At 50.7% G+C, this 22,912-nt stretch overlaps 2 protein-coding genes across 5 annotated transcripts; one reads left to right on the top strand and one right to left on the bottom strand.

The window, feature by feature from the left end:
- Positions 1–789: 789 nt before the first annotated feature.
- LOC119217870 (apoptosis-stimulating of p53 protein 2-like) lies at positions 790–18,680 on the bottom strand. Of its 4 annotated transcripts, none has more exons than XM_037471871.2 (19): positions 18,611–18,680; positions 15,501–15,706; positions 9,370–9,517; positions 9,161–9,274; positions 8,388–8,464; positions 6,887–6,988; positions 6,088–6,259; positions 5,770–5,981; positions 5,413–5,577; positions 5,108–5,327; positions 4,903–5,025; positions 4,688–4,788; positions 4,106–4,484; positions 3,259–4,010; positions 3,002–3,139; positions 2,708–2,841; positions 2,431–2,597; positions 2,034–2,233; positions 790–1,871 (listed from the first exon to the last, which is right to left on the bottom strand). In XM_037471871.2, exons 2-19 carry the CDS (start codon positions 15,507–15,509, stop codon positions 1,830–1,832), a joined length of 3,255 nt encoding a protein of 1,084 aa, XP_037327768.2. In that variant the 5' UTR covers positions 15,510–15,706; positions 18,611–18,680; the 3' UTR covers positions 790–1,829. The 4 variants fall into 4 exon arrangements, with proteins under 4 accessions (XP_037327768.2, XP_037327769.2, XP_062420437.1 ...); XM_037471872.2 differs by having other exon boundaries at positions 15,501–15,703; positions 18,611–18,667; XM_062564453.1 differs by lacking the exon at positions 18,611–18,680 and adding an exon at positions 15,804–15,900 and having other exon boundaries at positions 15,501–15,703.
- Positions 17,641–21,515, top strand: rrp36 (ribosomal RNA processing 36). The gene is made up of 8 exons (XM_037472113.2): positions 17,641–17,759; positions 18,686–19,096; positions 19,265–19,406; positions 19,488–19,554; positions 19,801–19,905; positions 19,998–20,072; positions 20,173–20,290; positions 20,795–21,515. The coding sequence occupies exons 2-8, from the start codon at positions 18,691–18,693 to the stop codon at positions 20,944–20,946; spliced, it is 1,065 nt and encodes a 354-aa protein (XP_037328010.2). The 5' UTR covers positions 17,641–17,759; positions 18,686–18,690; the 3' UTR covers positions 20,947–21,515.
- The last annotated feature ends 1,397 nt before the right edge of the window (positions 21,516–22,912 follow it).

Below are 22,912 nucleotides of genomic sequence, written 5' to 3'. Positions count from 1 at the left end.
TAAGAAACCGACTCTAAACACCACAGTGGAGGCTGTTTCCATGTTAGCCGCTAACCTGCTAGCTAGCTTTGGTTAGCTCTCTGCTAGCTGGCATGTGACCTCGCCTGCTTTAGCACGTTAGCTCCGCGGCTACGGCGGCTCGTCCACTCGCACAGCTGATCATCGAAATCAGGTCCCGACAGAATGACCCTTGACCCCCGACCCCTGGCTCATCGTATCTGCTCCGCTCATGTGCACTTTATTCACTTTTGATCATTAATTGCATTAAATCCCTTTTGTCCGCCCACAGACTGTTTATTTTCTACCCCCCCAATCGAGTCTGATAGTCTAAAGTCTAAAGTCAATAAGAATTCACATCGTTAGAGGACATAAATCCGGGGGAAGATGTAACGGCCGCTGAGCTGCAGCTGCTTCTGAAGCCTCGACATGAAACATCTGCACTGGACCAAGGAGGGACACTGGAACACTTTCTATCTTTGCTCTGGCTGTTGGTTCGCTGTGTTGCAGCTAAACGTGACCTGCATGCTCTTTGTCCGGCAAGAGGAACAACAACAACAAAGACTCTCCTCGTTTAAAGTGTGAAGTGATACATGACGTGTTTGAACCGGTTTCTGTGTCTGATTTTCTTTCCTCTCGATATCGAATGTACTTTTTTCCAAGCCGCTCTTTGTATCCTGGTCCTGCATGTGATGCTGCGGAGTCCCTCTAACTAAATAAACCGTGGAAGCAACAAGACTGAAGCTGTCATTTTATAACATTCAAATGCGGAATTGAGGAGAGACGCTGTGATTAGTTTGAACTGTTTTTATTATTTTTTTAAAGAAAGATAATTGTGTTGTTCTCAGTCTTTGTCAGTGAAAGATGAAGAAATCAGTTTGTTTATCTGTGGAACCGAGAGGGAGGTCCAGGAAGTAGCTTAGCTTATCTTAGCTTAGCTTAGCTTAGCACAAAGACAAGAAGAAGGTGGAAATTGGATCAATAAGAAAAATAATAAAAAGACACGACTTGCCTCCTCTTTGGAGTCTTTGGAGTCAATTTGAACTGATCAGGCTCATATTGGAAAATGTCAAATTTATAAAAAAAATACTAAGAACATTTTGAGGAGTTTGTATTTAAGTCCTCAACAAAAAAAGACGGATGAAAGGTTAGTAACATTTGATGCTGGAGATTCTCTTTATCTTTTAAAAAACATGACACAAACTCTGTGCTGAAGCAGAACAGGGACTTTTTAAACCTTTATAAGAACAATAAAGAAACAGATCCAAACCGCCTCGTGCTCTGAAAGAAGTGCTTTTCAAGAACAAATAGATCCATCGAGTAGAATCAAAGTATTCAGAGTAAACTGTGACAGTCGAGCACATTGGCTACAAATCAAACACTTTAGTTATTATCTTGTAAGTAGGAAAGAAAACTTGTGGATTTTGGGGTCAACACCCTTTCAAAGTAAAAGATTTCTTAAATAACTTTTTTGATTCCATGAGAGACTAAACCAAGCGAACTGTGGGACTTTGTCTTTTCTGTCTTTATGCCAACTGTAGCAATTCTCTTAAATAAAAATAAAATACATTAAAAAAGAAAAAAGAATTACAGCATGAAGCAAGAGTCACATTTAGTTTGTGGCCTTTCTGTCGGAGGCTCTCAAAGGAAGTAAGAAACCGGACTGATTGATCCGATGAAGCATCCTTTCTCCCCCCGTCGCCCCGGCAACGACAAGGAGCTGCTCGAGGACATTCTTTGTGCTGAGGTCGGAAAACCAAACAGGTCCAACAGCGGTGAAACGTCTCTCCTGCTGGAGTCCGGGGGGGTGGGGGTGGGGGGGGTTACCGGCCTTAAGCCAGGCTCCTCTGCCGCGGCTTGATCCTCAGATACAGCTGGGAAATAAAAAAAAGCGTTTATCATTGAAAACACGTCGAGGTGACATTAGAACACCCGAACATCTTAGCGCAGCTTTGAGAGCTGATTAAAAACGGAGAGAGAAGCAGGAAGTTTAGACAAAAAAAGCCTCAGTCTCAGAGCATCAAAGACCAGCTCACCCCCAGCAGGTTGCGGGGGATGTAGCCCTCGCTGTCGGCACATCTGGCCCACCACCACTCCGTCTCCGCCTCGTCGTCGCGCCGCAGCACCGTCATGCAGTCGCCCTCGCTGAAGCCGAGCTCGTCGTCCCGCTGCGGCTCGTAGTCCCACAGCGCGTAGACCACGCCGCGGTTCATCACGCCCATCTTCTCCTGGACGCCTGCTCGCACACACACACACACACACACACACACACACACACACACACACACGCTCATTTGATGTGGACCCCTGTACCACGTCGCAGGATCCTCACAAGGCCCCACGAAACCTCCCTGAAGAACAAAATCCCCTCAGAGGAGCAACCACCCTCCTCACTGCGCCCCCTGTGAGTGCGGCGGCGTTCCGTCGGCGTACCGTAGAGGAACTGGGAGCACTGGGCGAAGCCGTCCTCCATCTCCTCACACTTGTCGGCGGCCGTCTGCATGTCGCTGTACGTGGTGGCGAACACCGCCGCCCCCGACTCCACCAGGAACTTGCAGACCTGGACGTTGTTGCAGGAGGCGGCGCAGTGGAGCGGCGTCCTGGAGGTGAGGAGGGAGAGAGCGGTTTGAAAAGGGCTCCGTCCCAGACGCCCCGAGTCAAACTCCCAAATCGAAAAGACGTTCCCAGCTCGATCGGGCCGTCGACTCACCAGCCGTCGCTGTCGGCGGCGTTGGCGTTGACCCCGAACTGCACCAGAAACTTGACGATCTCCGTGTGGCCGGCGCAGACGGCGTTGTGCAGCGCCGTGATGCCCTCGTCGTTGGGCGAGCTCGGGTCGTCCACCTGCGGGACGGACGCGTGGACACAAGTTCATCAGAACCTAAACAGAACCTTTATCTAAAGATGACATATCGTCACATCGTATGTGCTGTTGTAAGCACTTCATCAGGCAAACTGTACGGGGGGGAGAGGGGGGGGAGGGGATGGGGGGGGGGTGACTCACGTCGTAGATGACCCTCTGGACGAGGTCGTACTCGCCCTCCAGAGACGAGTCCAGCAGCAGGGCCAGAGGGTTGAACTTGACCCGGATGCTGCGGTCGATCCGCTCCGAGTCGGCCTTCCGGAGGATCGACCTCTTACCCTGAGGGGGGGACAGGGGGGGGGGTTTCATCATATGGGTGAGTGACGCTTTAAAGTACCAGTCAGAAGGCGTGAGTCCCCCCCCCTCCCCCTTTTAACCGTTGCTGGTGTAACACTCACCGGGGGCACCGCCACCTGGCCCGTGACCTCCGGCGGCTGCAGGTTGGGCGAGTCCTCGCCCTGCTCCGCCTCCTCACAGGTGGGGTAAGGTGGGGGCGGGTAGGGCGGGAACTCGTCGGCGAAATAGTCCAGGCGGCCCGAGGCGGGCGGACAAACCTCCTCCTCCTCCCTGACCTCCAGAGGGGGGGGCAGCGAGCGGCATGGGGCGGGGTCAGGGACGGGTGCGCGGGGGGGCAGAGGGGGCGGGGCCTTGGCCATCGGCGGGCGGTCACCGGCTCGGAACATCACATCCGCACCGCCGGTGCCCGCGTCCTCGCGAGGCTGGGCGCACGCCGCCCTCGCCGGGCTGAGCGTCTCCGCGGGGACGGTTTCCATGGGGATGGTTTCCATGGCAGCCAGCGTGGTTTTCTGGTAGAGCAGCTTCTGGATGTTGGGACCCGCCGGGCCCTCGGGCTCCGTGATGGAGCTGCGTTTCTTCAGGGGCCGCGGCGCGTGGTGCAGCCGGCGCCGCAGGGCCTCCAGGTCGGCGTCGCTGGGGTTCCTGTGGGGGTTGGACAGGAAGGGGAGGAGCTTGGTGGGGCTCAGGGGGCGCGGGTTGCCTCGCTCCGCCGCCTCTGCCCCGACGCCTTCGCCGTTGCCCCGGCAACCGGGGTCAGCCTCGCCGCCGTCTGACGCGCAAGACCCGGGGCCGCCGGCGTCCGAGGCGGCGCCCTGCGGGCCCCCGCTGGCCGGGAGCACTGGTTTCCCGTACACTGGGAGGGAGACACGATGCGTCCGTCAATGCATTACGCAACAATCACAAATCCAAATATAACACGCAGTATGTGCTGCATGCAGCGTGCATCACCTCTGGGCTGGCTGCGGGGCAGCGTGCCCTGGCCCACGTAGCCCTTCCCCTGCTGCGTGTACATGGAGTAGATGGACGACGCCGCCACCCGCTGAGGCTTCTGCAGCACGGCGGCGGCGGCGGGGGGGGCCTCCGAGAGCTCGGGGGTGTACGGCCGCACGGCGGCGGCCGGCGGACTCTCCTGCTTGCTGGGCAGAGGGAGGGTGTGGCAGTGGCTGGAGAGGGCCCCCGGGGCCTTGAGGTGGCCCCCGACGGGCCGCACCTTCCCGGGGAAGGTCCCGGTGCTGTAGGGCGGCTTGGAGAAGGTCGGCGGGCCGGATTTGGGCTTACTGGGGACCGGAGGCGGCGCCGCCATCATCTTGGGACCTTTACCGGAAGCCTGAAGAGGAACAAATTAATAGAGAAATTAAATACATTATAATCTAATAAAGTATTCAGGAAGTGGACAGGAAGCATTCATCTGACTTCCAGATGTGACGAGGGTGGCATCATTAAAAGCTTTTAATTTGAAAGGACAGGATTCTGCTGCTGGTTCACGAGGCTCCTCCCTCTTTTCTCCTCGTAAACAAACGTGTTTGATACCTGATTGTCCCTGGGCAGGTTCTCAGTGGTGTGATTGGTCCGTGAAGGGACAGGGGGCGGGATGTCGGACCCGGAGAGGGCCTTCTTATCTGTCTTGCCGTCTGCAAAACAGAAGGGGGGGGGGGCGCGATGATCACATTAAATCTCTCAGACAGGAAGTTGATGAACAGTGATGTCGTGCAGCCACAGATGAAGAACCAAACCTTCATGTTTACCTGAGCAGTGGCGGCCGAGGCCGGACATGCGAGGCAGGGTGGAGGCGTTGCTGCAACCGCCCCCGGACTCAGGAAACGGGCCGCTCCAGTCGGAGATTTTGCTTGTTTTTGATGAGGAAAAACCTTCAAGGAGAGAAACACACTGTAGGTCCACGCTGGTCCAAATGCCCCCCCCCCCCCCCCCCTCTCCCCCCGGGCGCGTTACCTGAGGCGGGTTTCACGGGTCTGGGAGGCGGCTTCGGGGACGAGTCGGGCATCGGCAGCGTGGCGGTGCCGTCCGGGTACGCCGGCTTCACCAGGACCTCGTGGCGAGCCGGCACCGGAGGCCCCTGGGAGCTCGTGGTGGGCGACGACTGGATGTAGGGCCCCACCGCCGCCACCCGGGAGCCCGCGCCGGGCTGGGGGGCCACTCCGTCTGGGGCCGCCTGGGGGGGGGAGCCATTTTGGTATTTGACTGTAAGCCGAGTGAAACGTCCGCAGACGGAGGAAAGCGGCGGCGTGTGCACTGACCGGCGGGTTCTCCTTCTGCTGCAGCGCCGCCTTCTTCTTCCAGAGCCGCTGGCGGAGCTCCACGAGCCGCCGGTCCATGGAGGCCACCTCCAGGTTCCTCTTGCTCAGGCTGTCCCTCTGCTGCTGCAGCCGGCTGCTCTGGTCCTGGTTCTGCTTGTTCCTCAACTGCCGCGGCGGAGAGACGCAGCGCGGTCAAACGACGCTACTACTGCACAGTCTCGCGTTAGCGCGTTAGCGCGTTAGCTCGTTAGCGTAGCCTCCCTGCTGAGCTCAAACTAGCTTAATTGGTTTCTAGCTGAACTTGACCTTTTCATGGACTATTCCAGTCGATAAAATCATTGTCTAAGAGGTTCTCACCTGCAGCTCCTTGTACAGGCGCTCCAGCTCAGCCGCGGAGGAGGTGTTGTGTTGAAGATGGAGGGGCGGAGGAGGAGGAGGAAGAGGAGCCTCCAGTCTGTTGCTCCTCAGCTCCTCCAGCTGGTCGCTCAGCTCCTCCACCCTGGACACGGCGACCAGCAGCTCTCGCTGCTTCTGCTGGAACAGACCGGTCATCTGCTCGATCTCCTCCACTGAAAGCAGATATTTGCACTCATGTCTGTGTGTGAGGATCGGTGGAGTGGAAAGGTATCCCGCGGTTAACTACCCCCCCCCCCGGACCCCTGCCATCCTACCGACCTAGCTTGCTGTTGCTGAGTCGTTTCTGCTCCACCTGGCCCCTGAGGGCCCGGACCCGTCTCAGCTTGGCCTCCTGGTTGTGCGCGTTCTCCCTGAGCTGCTGCAGACGCTCCTCCTCCGACGGCTCCTGCTGCCGCTGGTCCTGCAGCTTCAGGAAGCGCAGACGCTGCTCCTGCAGAACAAAAAACACACACGGTTTCAGTTCCTTCACTGACCAAGAGAAGAAGATCTCCTACTTGGTCCCCTCCACACACCCGACACATCGGAGGCAGGAAGGCGCCGAGTCTTCGCTCATTTGAGAAATGTTATATTTGATTTATATCTCTTGGTGTCACTGGGTGTTTACTCCCGGGAAAATTTAGATTTCTGACATAATAACAGGATGAACATTACAAGGGCCAAAAACTGCAGTTCCCCTCATGGCCACTTGAGGCTGCTGAAAAGGATGAAAAAAATTAAGGTTGTTTTGTTTCAATCCAAATGTGCTAAAGAATTCATTTAGATTAAAAAAACATTCACCTTCACAACCGGATGTTTTTTTTTAAACAAGTGGAAGACGATCCCGCACTAGAAAAGACTCCAAAGCGATGGCAGGAAGTGAGGCTCAGGGTTTGCATGTATTTTGGTTATTCCAGCAGACGGTGGCATTACATTTTATTTTTGGATACAAAAGGTGTGGTCATACGATAGCGACAGCTCTAGTAGCAGGAACAACAGAAGCCAGTAGCAGCTCCATTTGAAGGCTCATTTTGGGGCAGTGATGTCATCAGTGACGTCAGCAGCGATTGGCCACCGTTACCTTGGAGGCCAGCAGCTGCTGCTGCGCGTTGATCTGCTGCTGCTGTCGGGTCGCCAGGTCCTGCAGGTCGCTCAGCGTCACGTCCAGACGAGGATCCGAGACCTGCAGCGCGCACAAGCACACACACACACACATACACAAACACACACACACACACACACAGAGTCAGTTCACCTTCATATGGATGTGATCCAACTTTCAGAGAAGCTTTGACAGCAAAACACAACTTTTGGATTCAGCCTCTCTTTTGATGGAGGCTAACAGTTCCCCCCTGCTTCCATTCATTGTGCTAAGCTAGGCTAACAGTTCCCCCCTGCTTCCGGTCCTTGTGCTAAGCTACGCTAACAGTTCCCCCCTGCTTCCGGTCCTTGTGCTAAGCTAGGCTAACAGTTCCCCCCTGCTTCCAGTCCTTGTGCTAAGCTACGCTAACCGTTCCCCCCTGCTTCCGGTCCTTGTGCTAAGCTAGGCTAACAGTTCCCCCCTGCTTCCAGTCCTTGTGCTAAGCTACGCTAACCGTTCCCCCCTGCTTCCGGTCCTTGTGCTAAGCTAGGCTAACAGTTCCCCCCTGCTTCCAGTCCTTGTGCTAAGCTAGGCTAACAGTTCCCCCCTGCTTCCGGTCCTTGTGCTAAGCTACGCTAACAGTTCCCCCCTGCTTCCGGTCCTTGTGCTAAGCTAGGCTAACAGTTCCCCCCTGCTTCCAGTCCTTGTGCTAAGCTACGCTAACCGTTCCCCCCTGCTTCCGGTCCTTGTGCTAAGCTAGGCTAACAGTTCCCCCCTGCTTCCAGTCCTTGTGCTAAGCTAGGCTAACTGTTCCCCCCTGCTTCCAGTCCTTGTGCTAAGCTAGGCTAACCGTTCCCCCCTGCTTCCGGTCCTTGTGCTAAGCTAGGCTAACAGTTCCCCCCTGCTTCCAGTCCTTGTGCTAAGCTACGCTAACCGTTCCCCCCTGCTTCCGGTCCTTGTGCTAAGCTAGGCTAACAGTTCCCCCCTGCTTCCAGTCCTTGTGCTAAGCTAGGCTAACAGTTCCCCCCTGCTTCCGGTCCTTGTGCTAAGCTACGCTAACAGTTCCCCCCTGCTTCCGGTCCTTGTGCTAAGCTAGGCTAACAGTTCCCCCCTGCTTCCAGTCCTTGTGCTAAGCTACGCTAACCGTTCCCCCCTGCTTCCGGTCCTTGTGCTAAGCTAGGCTAACAGTTCCCCCCTGCTTCCAGTCCTTGTGCTAAGCTAGGCTAACTGTTCCCCCCTGCTTCCAGTCCTTGTGCTAAGCTAGGCTAACAGTTCCCCTCTGCTTCCAGTCCTTGTGCTAAGCTAGGCTAACAGTTCCCCCTGCTTCCGGTCCTTGTGCTAAGCTAGGCTAACAGTTCCCCCTGCTTCCAGTCCTTGTGCTAAGATGGGCTAACAGTTCCCCCCTGCTTCCAGTCCTTGTGCTAAGCTAGGCTAAAAACGCCCCTGAAAGGGACGCGGGGAAGCTGGCGCCCTCGTCCGACTCTGCGTGAAGGCGTCTCACCCCGTTCTCCAGGCATCTCTCCACAGAAGCTTTCGCCTGGTTCCTCCTTGTCATGTGATCTGCGGCTCTGGATCCACCTGCATATGAAAACAGGGTTAGCGCTGAAGTGCTTCTGGTTCAGGAACAGATGCAAGCGCAACTGATGCCATCCCCCATCAGCGTGTGTTAACGATCATCATCAGGCTGATGACACGTTGATATATTGTTTGTCACTGGTTTTATTTTTCACATCCAGCTCTTCTGGAAAGAAGAAATCCGGCGGCTGTGACTAAACCCGCCGCCGGGAAGCAGTCCCCAACAAACAGCCTTCCCCTTCCCTTCTGCAGCGCTCTGGACACGCGGGTCAACAGCGACCCGACGCAGGAAAGCGCTCCGACCGGGTCGATCCGCACAGGAAAAGACCCAAGAGGGGATTCCTTTGTTTTTGTTTGTGACCACAATGCAGAGAGGAAAGAGACCCAGCAGCTGCACCGAGTCCTGAGCTGATTACACTTCAGCGTACAGAACACCCCGCTTCAAAACAAACACAGCTGGATTACTGTCAATCCTCGGCTGAAGGCAGATGTTCGGTTAGAGTATTTACACTCGGTAATCTGATTGTCTGCTTGGAGGGAGATTCCCTCGGTTACAATGAGCGTGCGTTTGCCACTGCGCGCGTCGACTCGGCTCCTCGCCAAACAGAACGCCAAACAGCCATCCGTGAGGAACCGCCCCTCCCTATCTCTCCACCGACCAATCAGAGGCAGGTGTGTGTGTGTGTGTGTTTCTCTCACCCGACTCTCTTGCCGGAGCCCTCTGGTGACGCAGGAGGTAGCGAACCTCCCCCCCCTGCTGCCCCCACCGCTGCAACACCTCCACCATCCGCTCCCCTTCTCCCACGACGTGTTCTGAGGGGTTTAGAGTCAGAGGAGGCTCATTCCAACAGGAAGGTGGGAGGAGAGGAAATGGGTCGTGATGAGCGTGCGGGGGGGGGGGGCCTCACCTGAGCCTCTCCACGCCTCGGCCAGGTAGCAGTCGGCCTCGCCGGGCTCCTTGCAGAGCTCCACCACGTCTCTGCACAGCGTCTCCGGCATGATGGGAACCTCGCTGAAGTGCTGGTCGTTGTTGCTGAGGTACACGGTGAGGAACATCTAGAAAACACAGCACCAACACTTAGGGTTGGATTGTCTCCCGCCCCCCCCTCCCCCCCGATAGGTCACTTCCTGTCAGCAAAGATTATGAGAGACGCTGGAGCAGGTTTCTCTGGAGGGAACGGAGCATCTGAACTGGGAAATAATCCTTTAACAGATTGTGTTGATGAATAAACCAGTGTGACATGTGACATGTGACATGTGACGCGCTCAACCTACCAGCTTCCTGTGCTATTCGGGACAATAATAGACATTTATATATATACATAGACGTAACTCTATGTATGCAGCGGGCCATCTGTTACTGCAGCAGGGTACCTGCTGTCGGCGCCGAGCCAGAACGCCTCCCGCAGGGCGCCAACCGCCGCCGACGGGCGCCGAGGCAGCGCTTCAAGCTTCGCCTCGCGCTGGGCGGGTGGTGCCAAGACTCGCCGTGCTCAGAGGTGTGTGTATGTGGAGGAGGGCATTCAGCCCCCCCCCCCCCCCCCCCCTCACCCACCCACCTCGCCTCGTTCCACTGACGTGAGAAACGAGGAACCTTCTTTGACCTCCTCTGAACACGCAGATGAGCAGAAGCTCACGGATAAAAGCTCCTTCTCAGGTTCTCCATCGGTACATAAAAAGGTAATAACTACCTTTATTGTAGAGAAAAAATCTAATAAAAACTGAAAACCTTCCTTTTACAGATGAAATAAATACGAGCAGTCGGAGGAAAGGAAGCATTTGGGATTTAACACATGAATTCATGACAAGTAATTAAATTAAATGTTATGAATGCTATTGGTAGAAATAGAGCAGCCCTGAAGGGATTTGGGAAGGAGCCTGAAGGAGATTCCACGGCGTCCCCCCCCCCCATGTGTGACAACGAGGATGCACGGGGGCTGATCTGTACTTCTGAGAAAAGGTGTGAATCTGGGCTTAAACTGCCCAAAACGCTGAGTTGGTGTTTGTTTGAGGAACTTGGCCTCAAACTGAGAAGCTCCCAGCGTGGCGGACTGTGAGCTGCTGCACCGGGGGACGGGGGGGGTCGTCCACACTCATGGGAGATTCCCTCCCCAGTGGAGGAGAGTAAAGTACACGGATGAAGCAGTGGTCCAGTCGACCTACATGCAGCTCGGATGGAAATGTGGAGCACTGCTCTCCTCATTCGGGAGGAAGTGGGTCACGGAGACTCAGGTCGACCAGGGACTAGTCGGGGGGGCGGGGGGGGGGTCCCTCAGGAGGACAACACAAGGGGGGGTGGTGTAAAGCGACTAAAGTGAGCTAACATTAACATGTTCATACCAAGTGGAATGTTGATCCTTTACTACTTTACAATCACACTAGAAGTCAAAGTTCCGCGTTGAAAAGCTCACTTTAGTAAAATGATGTAAGTATAATCCGTAAAATGTTCATAAAGTGTGAAGCGTAAAGTACTAACTGTGCAGTCAAGTATCTGGTGCTCCTGGATGAATGTGTGTGTGTTTTGCTGTGGATGTTTTTTAAATCTTGTATATCCTGTTTAGTTTAATCTCCATCAATGCATCATATTCTATAAGATCCTTGTTGGTCCTGTTTTCCAGCTGATCCAAAAGATTTTATCTATCACAAAAAAAAGGGACATTTCCTCCTTCATTTTACCACAAACACATCAACACATCTGGAGATACGAGGTTTTAAGGAGAGGAGAGACGTCAAAGTGAAACGTGACCAAAGGTTTCAAATGAATGTCATGATCAATGTTTACTCCTAATGTTGTTTCTCTGTCTGTCTGTCTCTCTCTGTCTGTCTGTCTGTCTGTCTGTCTGTCTGTCTGTCTGTCTGTCTCTCTGTCTGTCTCTGTCTGTCTCTCTGTCTGTCTCTGTCTGTCTCTCTCTGTCTGTCTCTGTCTGTCTCTGTCTGTCTGTCTGTCTGTCTGTCTGTCTGTCTGTCTGTCTGTCTGTCTGTCTCTCGGTCTCTCTGTCTGTCTCTGTCTGTCTGTCTGTCTGTCTGTCTGTCTGTCTGTCTGTCTGTCTGTCTGTCTCTCGGTCTCTCTGTCTGTCTCTGTCTGTCCGTCTGAGGCCTCATTAAAGTCCTCAGGATGCGGCTCTTAATCCAGCCGGGAATTAGCGCAGCATCAAGCAGCTTAATACCACCAGCCGACCCACAACAACCCTCCGCTGCGAGGCGTCTCCGTGTCTGACACGCGTCAAACAACGAGGACGGGCCGCCGCGTGTCCACGCCAGCCGCTCGTTAGGGGGACATTCTGTTAAGAATTAAGACGTTAAGACGAGTCATCACTTCACGTCACTTCACTGACCAGCGTTTGTCTCCATGAGCTCTTTAGATTTTGATTCTTTTATTTGATGGTTTCAGTTACTTTGTATCATTTACTCAAACTGAGTAATTGAGCTAAAACAACAACAACTCAACAACAACTCAATTTGCTTTTTAATGGATTATCTTATTTTAACAAAATAACTATTTATTTAATATTAAATAATAGTCACCAAACAAAGTCGCATTATAACGGAATATTTAATATAAATAATTATCTATATCTATCTATCTATGGCTGCTTCCTGCTTGAGGAAAAGGCGACGGCAGCTGCACAGTCACGTCCCAAATGTTTTGTAGGCGGCGTGGACGGCTGGAGCCATATGGCCGACCGCGTCACGTGACGCGCCGCTATTGGATTAATGACAAACACGCGCACACACGCACACGCACGCACGCACACGCGGCCCGCCTGCTGTTCAGGACCAGCAGTCAACAACATCCACACAGGACGCTTCCACTGAGCTCTGAAGCGCTCTCTGATTGGCTGCCGCGACATTCAAACCGCACACCGCCACCACTGGCACCTACTTCGGGGTCACTAATTAGCCACTAATGAATTGTTTGGCTTGTCGCGGCGGGTTAGGGAGCAGATCTCTGAATAAATCAATTAACCGAATCGACCCCCCCTTGTCCACCGTCCACCGCCCCCCCCAAGTCACAGTGACGGGGAGAAACGTTGTTGTGACATGACGAGATTAAAGCTGCAGTCGGACCCTGTCAGCAGAATAGGATGAACAGGACCCCCCCCCCCCACCCCCCCATCCAGTAATTAATCCAATTTGATGACACTCCGGTAGCAACAACACCAATCAATGGACATCAGTGTAGATCTCTGAACCAGGGAAACAGACCTTGTACCAAGTGATGCTCCCATTGGTCACATGGTACGCTTTAATAATATGTGTATCCTTTGAATGTCACAAGTACTTTACTTTATTTAGCTTTTTAATTGTAAACCACCATTCCCTAAAGTCAGCCCAGTAACACATGTGTGGAATATTATTTTATCCGGTAACATTTCAGAGAAGATAAACATCAACCTGGTTCACTTTTCCAAAGCTCAACCAAATGAACACGGACAAAAGGAGCAGTCGAGCGACTTAAAGGGGATTTAAGGTGCTTTATCGTTGCTTTGGCTTTGTTAAGTTTAAATGAGGCTTACTGCTAAATGACCGTAACTTCTTCTTCTTCTTCCTCATCATCATCATTCTCATCATCCTCGTCGTCAGCGTGCAAACCAACAACAACAACAACAACGTGAGCACAAAGAAAAGAGAGAACGGAACCTCCCGGGGGGGGGGGGGGGGGGGCGGAGCGCTGAGACCCTCACGCCATGAGGAACTTCGACGGTTCCTCATCGGTTACTGACACACGACCCCCCCCCCCCCCCCCCCCCCCCCCTCCCCCCTGTGTGTGTCTCTGGTCACCGCGGCGACAGTTACTAAGCAGCGAGGGGAGCCGCGCTCGGCCCTGCCTGCGTGACGCGTTTCAAAGGAAGGGCCGGAGGAAACAGCGAGGGAGGGGGGGGGGGGGGTGTCTCCTGCACCATCTGCACCGTCACCTCTAGACCGGGGGACGAGTCCTTCTTGTGTCGGTCGGAGCTCAGAGTCACACGCCGCTGAACGGCGTAACAATGAAGAGGAAGTTCGCCCCGCTTGTTTGCTCAGTCCGAGCTTCCTCCTCCGGCTCGTCACGTGTTCATCCCTGAAACACGGCGAGGGGGGAGAGGAAACCACTTCCTGTCACATGGAGGCCGAGTGCTGCTGTGCCTGAATGAACTCTTCTGGCCCACGATCCTCGGTGGATATTTGAGAGAGAGGGGGGTCAAAGTTCAAGATGACACGTGACAAGGGCCCACTGCGTCACTATGTCACATGTCACTGGCCGTCCGTAACACCACAACCCCACCAGTAACCCCATCATAACCCCATCCATAACACCACCAATAACACAACCCCACCAATAACCCCATCCATAACACCACCAATACCACAATCCCAACACTAACCCTGTCATAACACAACATCACCCATACCACCACAATCCCATCCAGAACACCACCAATACCAGAGGAGCACCCATAACACCACAACCCCGCCAATAACCCCATCATAACACTACAACACCACCCATGCCAACACAACCCCATCCATAACACTACACAACAACACCAATAACCCCATCATAACCCCATCCATAACACCACCAATACCACAATCACAACACTAACCCTGTCATAACACAACAACCACACCCATACCACCACAATCCCATCCAGAACACCACCAATACCAGAGGAGCACCCATAACACCACAACCCCGCCAATAACCCCATCATAACACTACAACACCACCCATGCCAACACAACCCCATCCATAACACTACACAACAACACCAATAACCCCATCATAACCCCATCCATAACACCACCAATACCACAATCACAACACTAACCCTGTCATAACACAACAACCACACCCATACCACCACAACCCCATCCATAACACTACACAACAACACCAATAACCCCATCATAACCCCATCCATAACACCACCAATACCACAATCCCAACACTAACCCTTTCATAACACAACAACCACACCCATACCACCACAATCCCATCCATAACACCACCAATACCACAATACAACACATAACACCACAACCCCAAAATAGAGCATAAAAACCCAGAACCGTAGGAGGTGTCCTCCACACACCACATGTAGATACCTCCACCGCTGAAAATAGTTCCATAGCTTTCTGTTTTTAATGGTTTACCAGCAGCAGGAAGCAGTGAAAGACGTCCTGACGGAGGCGTGGGGTTTGTACACCTGAGCGGCTCACAAGGTGAGCAGTGAGCAGGAGGCCTGTTCTGCTCCTTCCTTTCACGCTCGATTCATCAACAGGGAACAAATCCAAAGAGCCAGAATGTACGAAAACGGAAGATTCAGCAGCACTGCGGCGTGGATGAGAAGGTCAAACTCCCCCCCCCCCCTTTAAACCTGGGGAATACCTCTGTACAGAATGAAGACAATGGCGCTACAGCGGTGCTTTCTATTGTTGGAATTCTGATCTCGTTTTTCGGTATTACTTTGTTATTAAAGTAGTGCCTCAACCGGTGTTTTTTTTTAAATGCTGTCATTAAAAGCAGGTACATTTGGTCACGTGTTGACGGTTCCTCCTGTGTTTCATTTATTCGATTCTCTCTCATTGTATCGTTCTCTTTAACAGGTTTGTTTCCCTTGTCACAATGTAAATGAAAAGAAACACACACATTCAAGCTGCCCGGGACTCTGAGGGGACGAGAACCCCCTCTTTAATTATCTTTCTCGTAGAAAGATGATTTTGTGACCTTCAGTCCTTTCGGGGCCAAATGAAAACAATTCAAATGCAACTCACGTGGTGTTCGTGCTCTAAAGGGCAGCTGCACTCAACTCTTTGAGGACCCGATGTTGACACCATTATGTGAAGAATATCATTCTGTTCTAGATGTGATGGAATAAACCTTTTAAATAAACATTATGAGTGAGAAAACCGCTCTCTCCAACATTTCACCCAAACAGTCATTTTGAAGGCTTGTAAAATAAAGGAAATAATAATTAAACTGCGGGTTGCTGCCCCTTGACGAGGATCAAAGTTCCTACGGAGATGTTCACCGATGAGAAAGCACGCGGATACTCACCGGCATCATGTTGGCACGCGGACTGCAGCCGAAACCATTAACGCCTCCTCCTTCTCCTCCCCCTCCTCCTCCTCCTCCTCTGCGGTCCGTGCGTCTCCTCCGTCCGCCTCATTCACATCACGCTCCTCCGCGAGCGCCTCTACGTGCACCGGCTCCTCGTCGACCTGTTGCAGGGACCCGGCGGGCCTTTAATTCCGAGCCCTCTGCTGGGAGGAAGGAATACAAATGAGACGATGCGGGCTTTTTTTTTGCAGATTTTGTGCAGGAGGCGGCGGAAGAAAAAAAAAAGATTTAAAAAAACACGCACGCACGCACACGCGCACACGCGCGGCGTGGAGTAGAGTCGTCTCCGTGACGGGGGGGGGGGCGGAGAACAAAGCGCTCTGCTCAGCATCCACGACCCGTCTGCGGGGTTTGGACCGAAGCTGTTCAATTAACGCACACCGGCCGCACGCAGACGCGGCGGGACCACACTTCCGGGACGAGTCTTCACAATAAAAGACCATGTTCTTGCACATTACAGGACCCTGGAATATTAGTATTAGCATTCAAATACACAAAAATAAAACTACTCGTTATACAGGAGGGTCCCGGTTATTAATGGTTCATGGCTCAGTTGGTAGTTTAGACTAAGTGGATACGATACACAACTTTTTAATGGTTTCTAAATGTATGGGGGTAAAAAGTAACACATGTGCCTCCGAACTGGGGTGGACTGGAAGTTAATGTGGCACAAAATGTAACTTTTTAAGTAGGCAATGACACTCAACTATTTTAAAATCATGGATGCATCCTAAACCATATCTCATTAAAAAACTAAAATAATAAAGAAAGGCCTTCAGATTTCCAGCTTGTCTGAAAATATGTTTGTTTTGGTGTTTCCAAGTTATGCAGTTTTGTTTAATTTGACGTGGTGAAAGGCTGATGTTTATTCTCATCCACGAAATTAATTTTAAGAACAAACGTGCTGACATATCCTGGAGTTACAAGTGTGTCTTTACTGAGCACCATGCAATGAAACCAGTTAGATGAACAAAGTGAAGTAAAAAAAATACATAACTGGCGTTAAAAATGTTGTGAAAAGGTAGAAGAAAATAAGTGGAAGTAAACATACACCCAAGCTGCCCCCCCCCCCCCCCACACACACACACACATTATTTTAGATCTGCCAGCAGACGTCGCTGTTGGAAACAGAGCCACCAGCTGGTGACGGAGGACAGGTGGAGCACTTCTTTGTCCCCGTCCTCCACTATTCCGCGGAGTTCCTAAATAGCCACGAGGATCAAAATGACCGGATGTGTTTTTAGGATCTGATTAAATTATTATTATTATTATGTCGAACGTGCAGAATGTTTTACACACCGGGAGAAACGAGGAGGAGTTTATTCCCGTTGCCAGGCGATGGCAGTGACGAGATCCGTCAATTTATCACATTAGAACCGGAATAATGGTTAGAAGCCCTTCAAAATAAACGCCGTGAATAGTTAAAGATATCGAGTAATCTTTTTAACGACACTGGTAAGCTTGGGTGCATGTTTACTTCCACTTATTTTCTTCTACCTTTTCACAACATTTTTAACGCCAGTTATGTATTTTTTTTACTTCACTTTGTTCATCGAACTGGTTTCATTGCATGGTGCTCAGTAAAGACACACTTGTAACTCCAGGATATGTCAGCACGTTTGTTCTTAAAATTAATTTCGTGGATGAGAATAAACATCAGCCTTTCACCACGTCAAATATGTGAATATATATTTTCACACATTTCACCGACCATATAAAAAACTAATTAGCCACATTGCATAAATAAAAACATGCAGTGTGGGGAAAATATATATATATATATTAGTAAGAATACAAACACAGTATATAGATAAAATATCATGGATAGACCTTTAGTGAAGGTTTTGAAACAAATTGTTATTGAATGTGGCGATCGGTATCTGATCAGCAGGAGGGGAGCACTGCACAGGAAGTTAGTACTTTTGCCTTCAAATTAAGTGCAAGAAAATGTCTGGGGTAGAAATAATAGACAACTAGAAGCAGAACAATAAAACACCAGACAAAATATCGTAGTAAAAACAATGCCTGGATAAAAAAGTCATCACTTTTGCTGGTTAAAAGCGCCGAACAATATAGTAAAACTCTTATTTTGAAACCGGAAATGCTCCTTCCATCTTCCTGGAGTGAAACTCGTAACACACGTGGATAACAGAGCTCAACACAACAGGACTTTACGTTGAATAACTCAATAAGCGGGTAAATAAACCTAATTTCTTAATCCCAACCAGTGCAGAGACGTGAGGCCTCGTGACTGACGTCACTGGTCTTTTGTAGAATGTCAATAAAACTGTTATTTACGTTAACGTTAGTTGTTCGGGTCTCCGGTTCCGTAACATCGTCGCCGTCTATAAATCAGATGAATACGGCGGTCCTTTAAACGGGAACCGAGTTGAAGCCGCTTAATGCGAGTGAACAAGGCGCGTGAGACCGAGCTAATTAGCTAAAGATTAGCCTCTAACAAACTGCTTTATTACATCCACGGGTCGGTTTAGCTTAACGTCATTTAAGCAGCACGTGTATTAAACATAACGGGTTATGTGCTTACATTTAGCTAAACCGGGATTGTGGATTATAACGCGGTAACAGAGCATTAAGTTCGCTCTGCAGGAGCCACGAAGGTCTTTATTTATTTGTAAAAAAATCCAAGATGGCGCCTAATCTTCCTTTTTGTAGAATTTGCTGAGGATAATATTTATAAATATTACCAAATCGCTCGTGCAATGACATTTGTTCAAACAAATTGGGGAAAAGTATCCCAAAAAATAATTCCCAAATGATTAAAAAAACAATATTTATATCCACAGGTTTATAATTGTACATTTAACGTTACATGCTTTACTAGAACATGTAGTTAAACTGTAAAGAGGGAGGGATGACGCTTTCTCTCAAACCCATTCAATGTTTTACTAAAAATATCACTGCTACAATAATGCTTTATGATTTTAACTTGAATGAAATTCTATAAAATTGTTCTGTTTGTAGCAACAAAACAGGAAGGAGCATTTTATTCTTCAGTTAATCAAATATTTAAAAATATATATATCTACCTCTGCTTCTTAGTAGATTAGAAGTATTTCTAAAGGGAAATACGTGGTTCTAACCCTTTAAATCTTCCCCTGAAGCCGCCATGAAGGGGAAAGAGAAGCAGCAGCAGCGAGAGATGACCGTGTCAAAGAAGAAGAAGAACGTGGCGCCGAGCAGCAGCAGCAGCGATGATGAAGAAGACTCCGACGCAGAGAGGAACTACGCTCTGCTCACTGGAAGAGGACGAGGAGCTGAGGGGGCGGAGCCAGATGTCTGTGACGAGGACAAAGAGGGGTCTGATGGCGGCACCGAGGAGGAGGAGGAGGAAGGAGGTGAGGAGGGACCAGATGGCGACGAGGGACCATCTAACAGCGGCGAAGCAGATGGGGAGGAGGACGACGAGGACAGCGGCGACGAGGACAGCGAGGCCTCAGAGGACGGCGCGGACGGCGATCCGGGGGACGCCGGCGGTAGCGGTGAGATCCGGACGGCGGACGACATTAAGAAAGGTGAGTTTGATCTTTAGTTCATCTTACTCCGTTGATCCGTGAGGTTGATAGAAACATCTTCTCCGTCTCACCATCTGCAGAAGTAGTTTGAAAATATATTTACACGTCTCAATGCAACGGAATTTCAGGTGGAAATGATTATCGCGTGCTTCTCTGACCCGCCCCCAGAACTCTCCAACATGTCCTTCGAGGACGTCATGAAGCTGCAGAGCAGAGTGGGGACCAAAGTTTACAACGAGCTGGCGTACGGCGGCGGCGGCGGCAGCAAGAGCCGAGGGGCCGCCAGACAGAAACGGCTGAACAAGAACAGGTGAGCAGGCGCGGCCCTTCTAGGCGCCGCCCCCCCCACGCCACGCGGCTCCACAGCGCTCACCCGTGTTTGTGTCCGCAGGCCGATGGAGATTTCATCCAAGAGGCGGGCTCCCTTCCTCCGTCAGGTCGTCTCCGTCAAGAAGCCGGTGAGTGGAGGAAACAGATTGTGTGTGTGTGTGTGTGTGTGTGTGTGTGTGTGTGTGTGAGTGTGTGTTAAATGAGATGATAACAACACTGATGAGGTTGTTAATAGAAAAACAGAAACAACTTAAATTACATCTATTCTGATCTGGCGCCATGTAGAAAACATGACTTTTTAAGGGGGGCTGGGTAGGGGGGGGGGAAATCTCTGCACTGATGATAATCCTCTTCCTGTGTTTTTTTTTGTCCAGACGCAGAGAGATCCCCGATTTGACGACCTGTCGGGAGAATACAAACCGGAGATTTTTGAGAAGACGTTTAAATTCATCAACGACATCAAGCTCCGAGAGAGAGAGGTGAGGGGCCTTCTGGTCTTTTTTTAGCTCCGGATGTTCAACACGGAGCGTCCCGTGTCCTCTGAAGGGTGACCGCGGCGTTTCTCCTGCAGATCATCGCGAAGAAGCTGAAGAAGTCCAAGAACAGCGAGAACAAGGAGAAACTGCAGTTCCTCCTGAAGAGGATGGTGAGTGACAGAACCCGTAGATCCATCATCTACTAGACACTTGACACAGGTCCGGGTCGACGCTGAATGCTTGTGTGTCTCTCCCCCCCCCCCCCTGCAGGACAACCAGGAGCGAGCGAGGCAGAGCCGAGAGCAGCAGAGAGAGAGAGAGCTGCGGTTCAAGAGGGAGCAGAGAGAGCGAGCCAATCAGGGCGAGCGGCCGTACTTCCTCAAGAACTGTAAGGACGGGTCCACGCTGCTCCTCATCCTCAGCACCACGAGCCGCATTAGGCAGAATGCATGATACACTCGATGTTTGGAGTGATTCTATGAATGGAAAAACATAAAATTCAATATATTTGGGTTTTAAGAGTGAAAACATCTCCCAGAATTCTGAGGAATTTACTTTTCAATTAAATTAAATTAAAGCTTAATCAGTATGAAATGATTCACAAATTGCAATCCTACAATGTAATTAATACGAGATGTTGTAACATCTGATGCTTTAAAAAACAGGATGTATTTTAATATCCTGTCAATCATGTGAGTTATAAAGTACATAGATACAGTTAATACAAACAAAAAGTCAGACAATCGAGGCAGAAGGAGAAAATAATATCAATTTAAGACTCCCTGCTGAAAAGGTTTTATAAAATAGTCCAGATGTGAAACTTCTTTTATTGTTTAAGCATAGTTGTACCTCTTTAAACAAGTTTGAACTCTTCTGTGTCGCTCCCTTCCAGCTGAGAAGAAGAAGCTGCAGCTGGCCGAGAAATTCCAGGAGCTCAAGAAGAGCGGCAAGCTGGAGAACTTCCTGAGCAAGAAGAGGAAGAGGAACGCCGGAAAGGACCGCAGGAAGCTTCCCAGACAGCTGCTGAACAGCAACAGCCAGTGACACAGAAGCAGCAGCAGCAGCAGCTGGATGTAATGAGACTGCGATGACTCGTCTCGGCCTGCTGGTGGCGCCGCGGTCTGTTCGACGAAGGGCCGAGTTCTTTGGAGTTAAATGACCTTTTACTGTAAAAAAATATTTCTGGACTTTCCATCGCCTCTCGCGGGGGCCTCTGTAGGCGAGGGCCGTTTCCTCGGTTGCCGTGGAGATGGCTGCGAGTGGAAGAAACAAAGAGCGAGAAAGTGGATTTCTGCCTTGAAGAAATGAATCAAAACTATCCGTCGCCTGGAAGCAGGAAACTGCAGATGAACAATGGCCTGTTTGTGACGTGCTCAGTTTGTACCTCGAGGGGTTAAAGGGCCTTTTTGGGCCAATTCATTTTAAGAAATAAAAAATAATGAGTGTCACATTTGACACATTTTGGTATAAAAACAAGAAGAATTCTTAAACAGTTAAAGCATCAGCTATGATGCAGATTAAAATGAAACGCCTAGTTTTGCTTTGAGTGTGCGATAGAGGGACTTTATTAATAAAGTGTTTGATAACAGAAGAGCTGTTTTATGAGTGTGTTTGTGTGGAGAACACTCGTAAAAACCACCACACAGCAAAGTAGTTGTTTTAAGCTGCAGCGGTTTTGCGACGCTTTGATGTGGAAGTGAACCCCTCCCCAGCAGGGGGCGCCACAGGACCCCTAAACACACCTCCGCGCCCCCCATCGCTCTACAGGTAATAAACCTGCTGCTCTGCAACCGTATGGTTTCCCTGGTCCCAAATCACACAAAACACCTTTGTTGTTATTGTCTTTGGTGGATTTAGGTTGTGGAAAGTCATTCATACAAATAGTTACTTTGTGTGAAGGGGTTTGATTCAAACTATTTAAAAGTTAAGTATGAACAGATTATTGGCTAAATGAACTTTAAGTATGTGTCCGAAATATGAAGTTCAGGACAGACGGACACGACCCAAACAACCCTATCCCTCATTTACTAAAGTCTCCGGCGCTATTTAGAAATGTCAGGTTCAGTTGTGGTTGAGGGCCGTTACCGTGGATACAGCCATTGTGAGAGGAAACAAACAGACCGTAAGTGACACTGATGGTGAAGGCTGTAACGCAGGGGGGGGACAACAACAATGTCATCAAAATAACGAGACGTCCTACAGAGGAAACGACTGTACGTCCGCGTTGGTTCAACTGATCTGGAAACAGCCCCCACGGTCCCTGGCATCTGGAAATGTGAGGTTTAACATTACAGGGAGCAAACAGGTGAAAAGTGAATCCGGAGACCTTCAGAAGCAGGTTGAACGCTGCGTGGCCCCTGAAAGAAGATACACTTCAACTTTCTTCTGCACTAAAAAAATAGAAAAACTAATTTCATTTTATTGCCTTGGCGTCCACTAACGGCCGAGTCCTTTCAGTGCTTCCACTTGAAGTGGAGAGTAACGTTATGCTGTGATTGAGCCTGAGATTAAACCGAGTCCTGGTTAACAATCCACTTCTTTGCAGTTGTTCAATACACACGTCGCCAAAATGAACTAAAATATCCTGTCAAACTGATGTTATGCACCACGTCTCTTCCTCCATTGAGGAAGGGGCGTAGCAAATACACACACGGAGGGGGGGGGGGGTTGTGCCTCTAAATCCCCCCCCCCCCCCCCCAGCCTCCCCCGGGCTCTTTAAAAGTCAATTAGCGGTGTGCAAGGAGAACACGGAGCGCTGAACCCTTCTCCACGCCGACTGATCCCCTTTTCTCTCTCTGACAGGTGGCCTTCGCCCCGTCAGCTCACAACCCCCCCCCCCCCCCCCCCCCGTCTAACAAAGCAGGACACGGTTGCCCTGCCCCTCCCAACGTGGGAGGGGCAGGGCAATAATACAGGGCCTTATATTCATGAGCTAATACACCCAATTCAACTCCCAAACCCTGCCCCCCTGACCCGTCCATCCATCACCCACAACTTCTCCTTTTGTGTC

Source organism: Pungitius pungitius, chromosome 9 (assembly GCF_949316345.1).
Source record: "Pungitius pungitius chromosome 9, fPunPun2.1, whole genome shotgun sequence".
Classification (NCBI taxonomy): Eukaryota; Metazoa; Chordata; class Actinopteri; order Perciformes; family Gasterosteidae; genus Pungitius; species Pungitius pungitius.
Note: the sequence above shows the minus strand (reverse complement) of the source record. Positions and strands in the feature narration are given on the sequence as shown.

Coding starts and splice junctions, on each gene's coding strand:
- LOC119217870 (XM_037471871.2), bottom strand. Junction 3,140..3,258: donor GCCAGGTGGCGGTGCCCCCG/GTGAGTGTTACA, acceptor TCCCCCCCTCAG/GGTAAGAGGTCGATCCTCCG. Junction 2,598..2,707: donor GCCGCCGACAGCGACGGCTG/GTGAGTCGACGG, acceptor CCTCACCTCCAG/GACGCCGCTCCACTGCGCCG.
- rrp36 (XM_037472113.2), top strand. CDS start 18,691: ATGAAGGGGAAAGAGAAGCAGCAGCAGCGAGAGATGACCGTGTCAAAG. Junction 19,555..19,800: donor TCGTCTCCGTCAAGAAGCCG/GTGAGTGGAGGA, acceptor TTTTTTGTCCAG/ACGCAGAGAGATCCCCGATT. Junction 19,906..19,997: donor TCAAGCTCCGAGAGAGAGAG/GTGAGGGGCCTT, acceptor TTTCTCCTGCAG/ATCATCGCGAAGAAGCTGAA.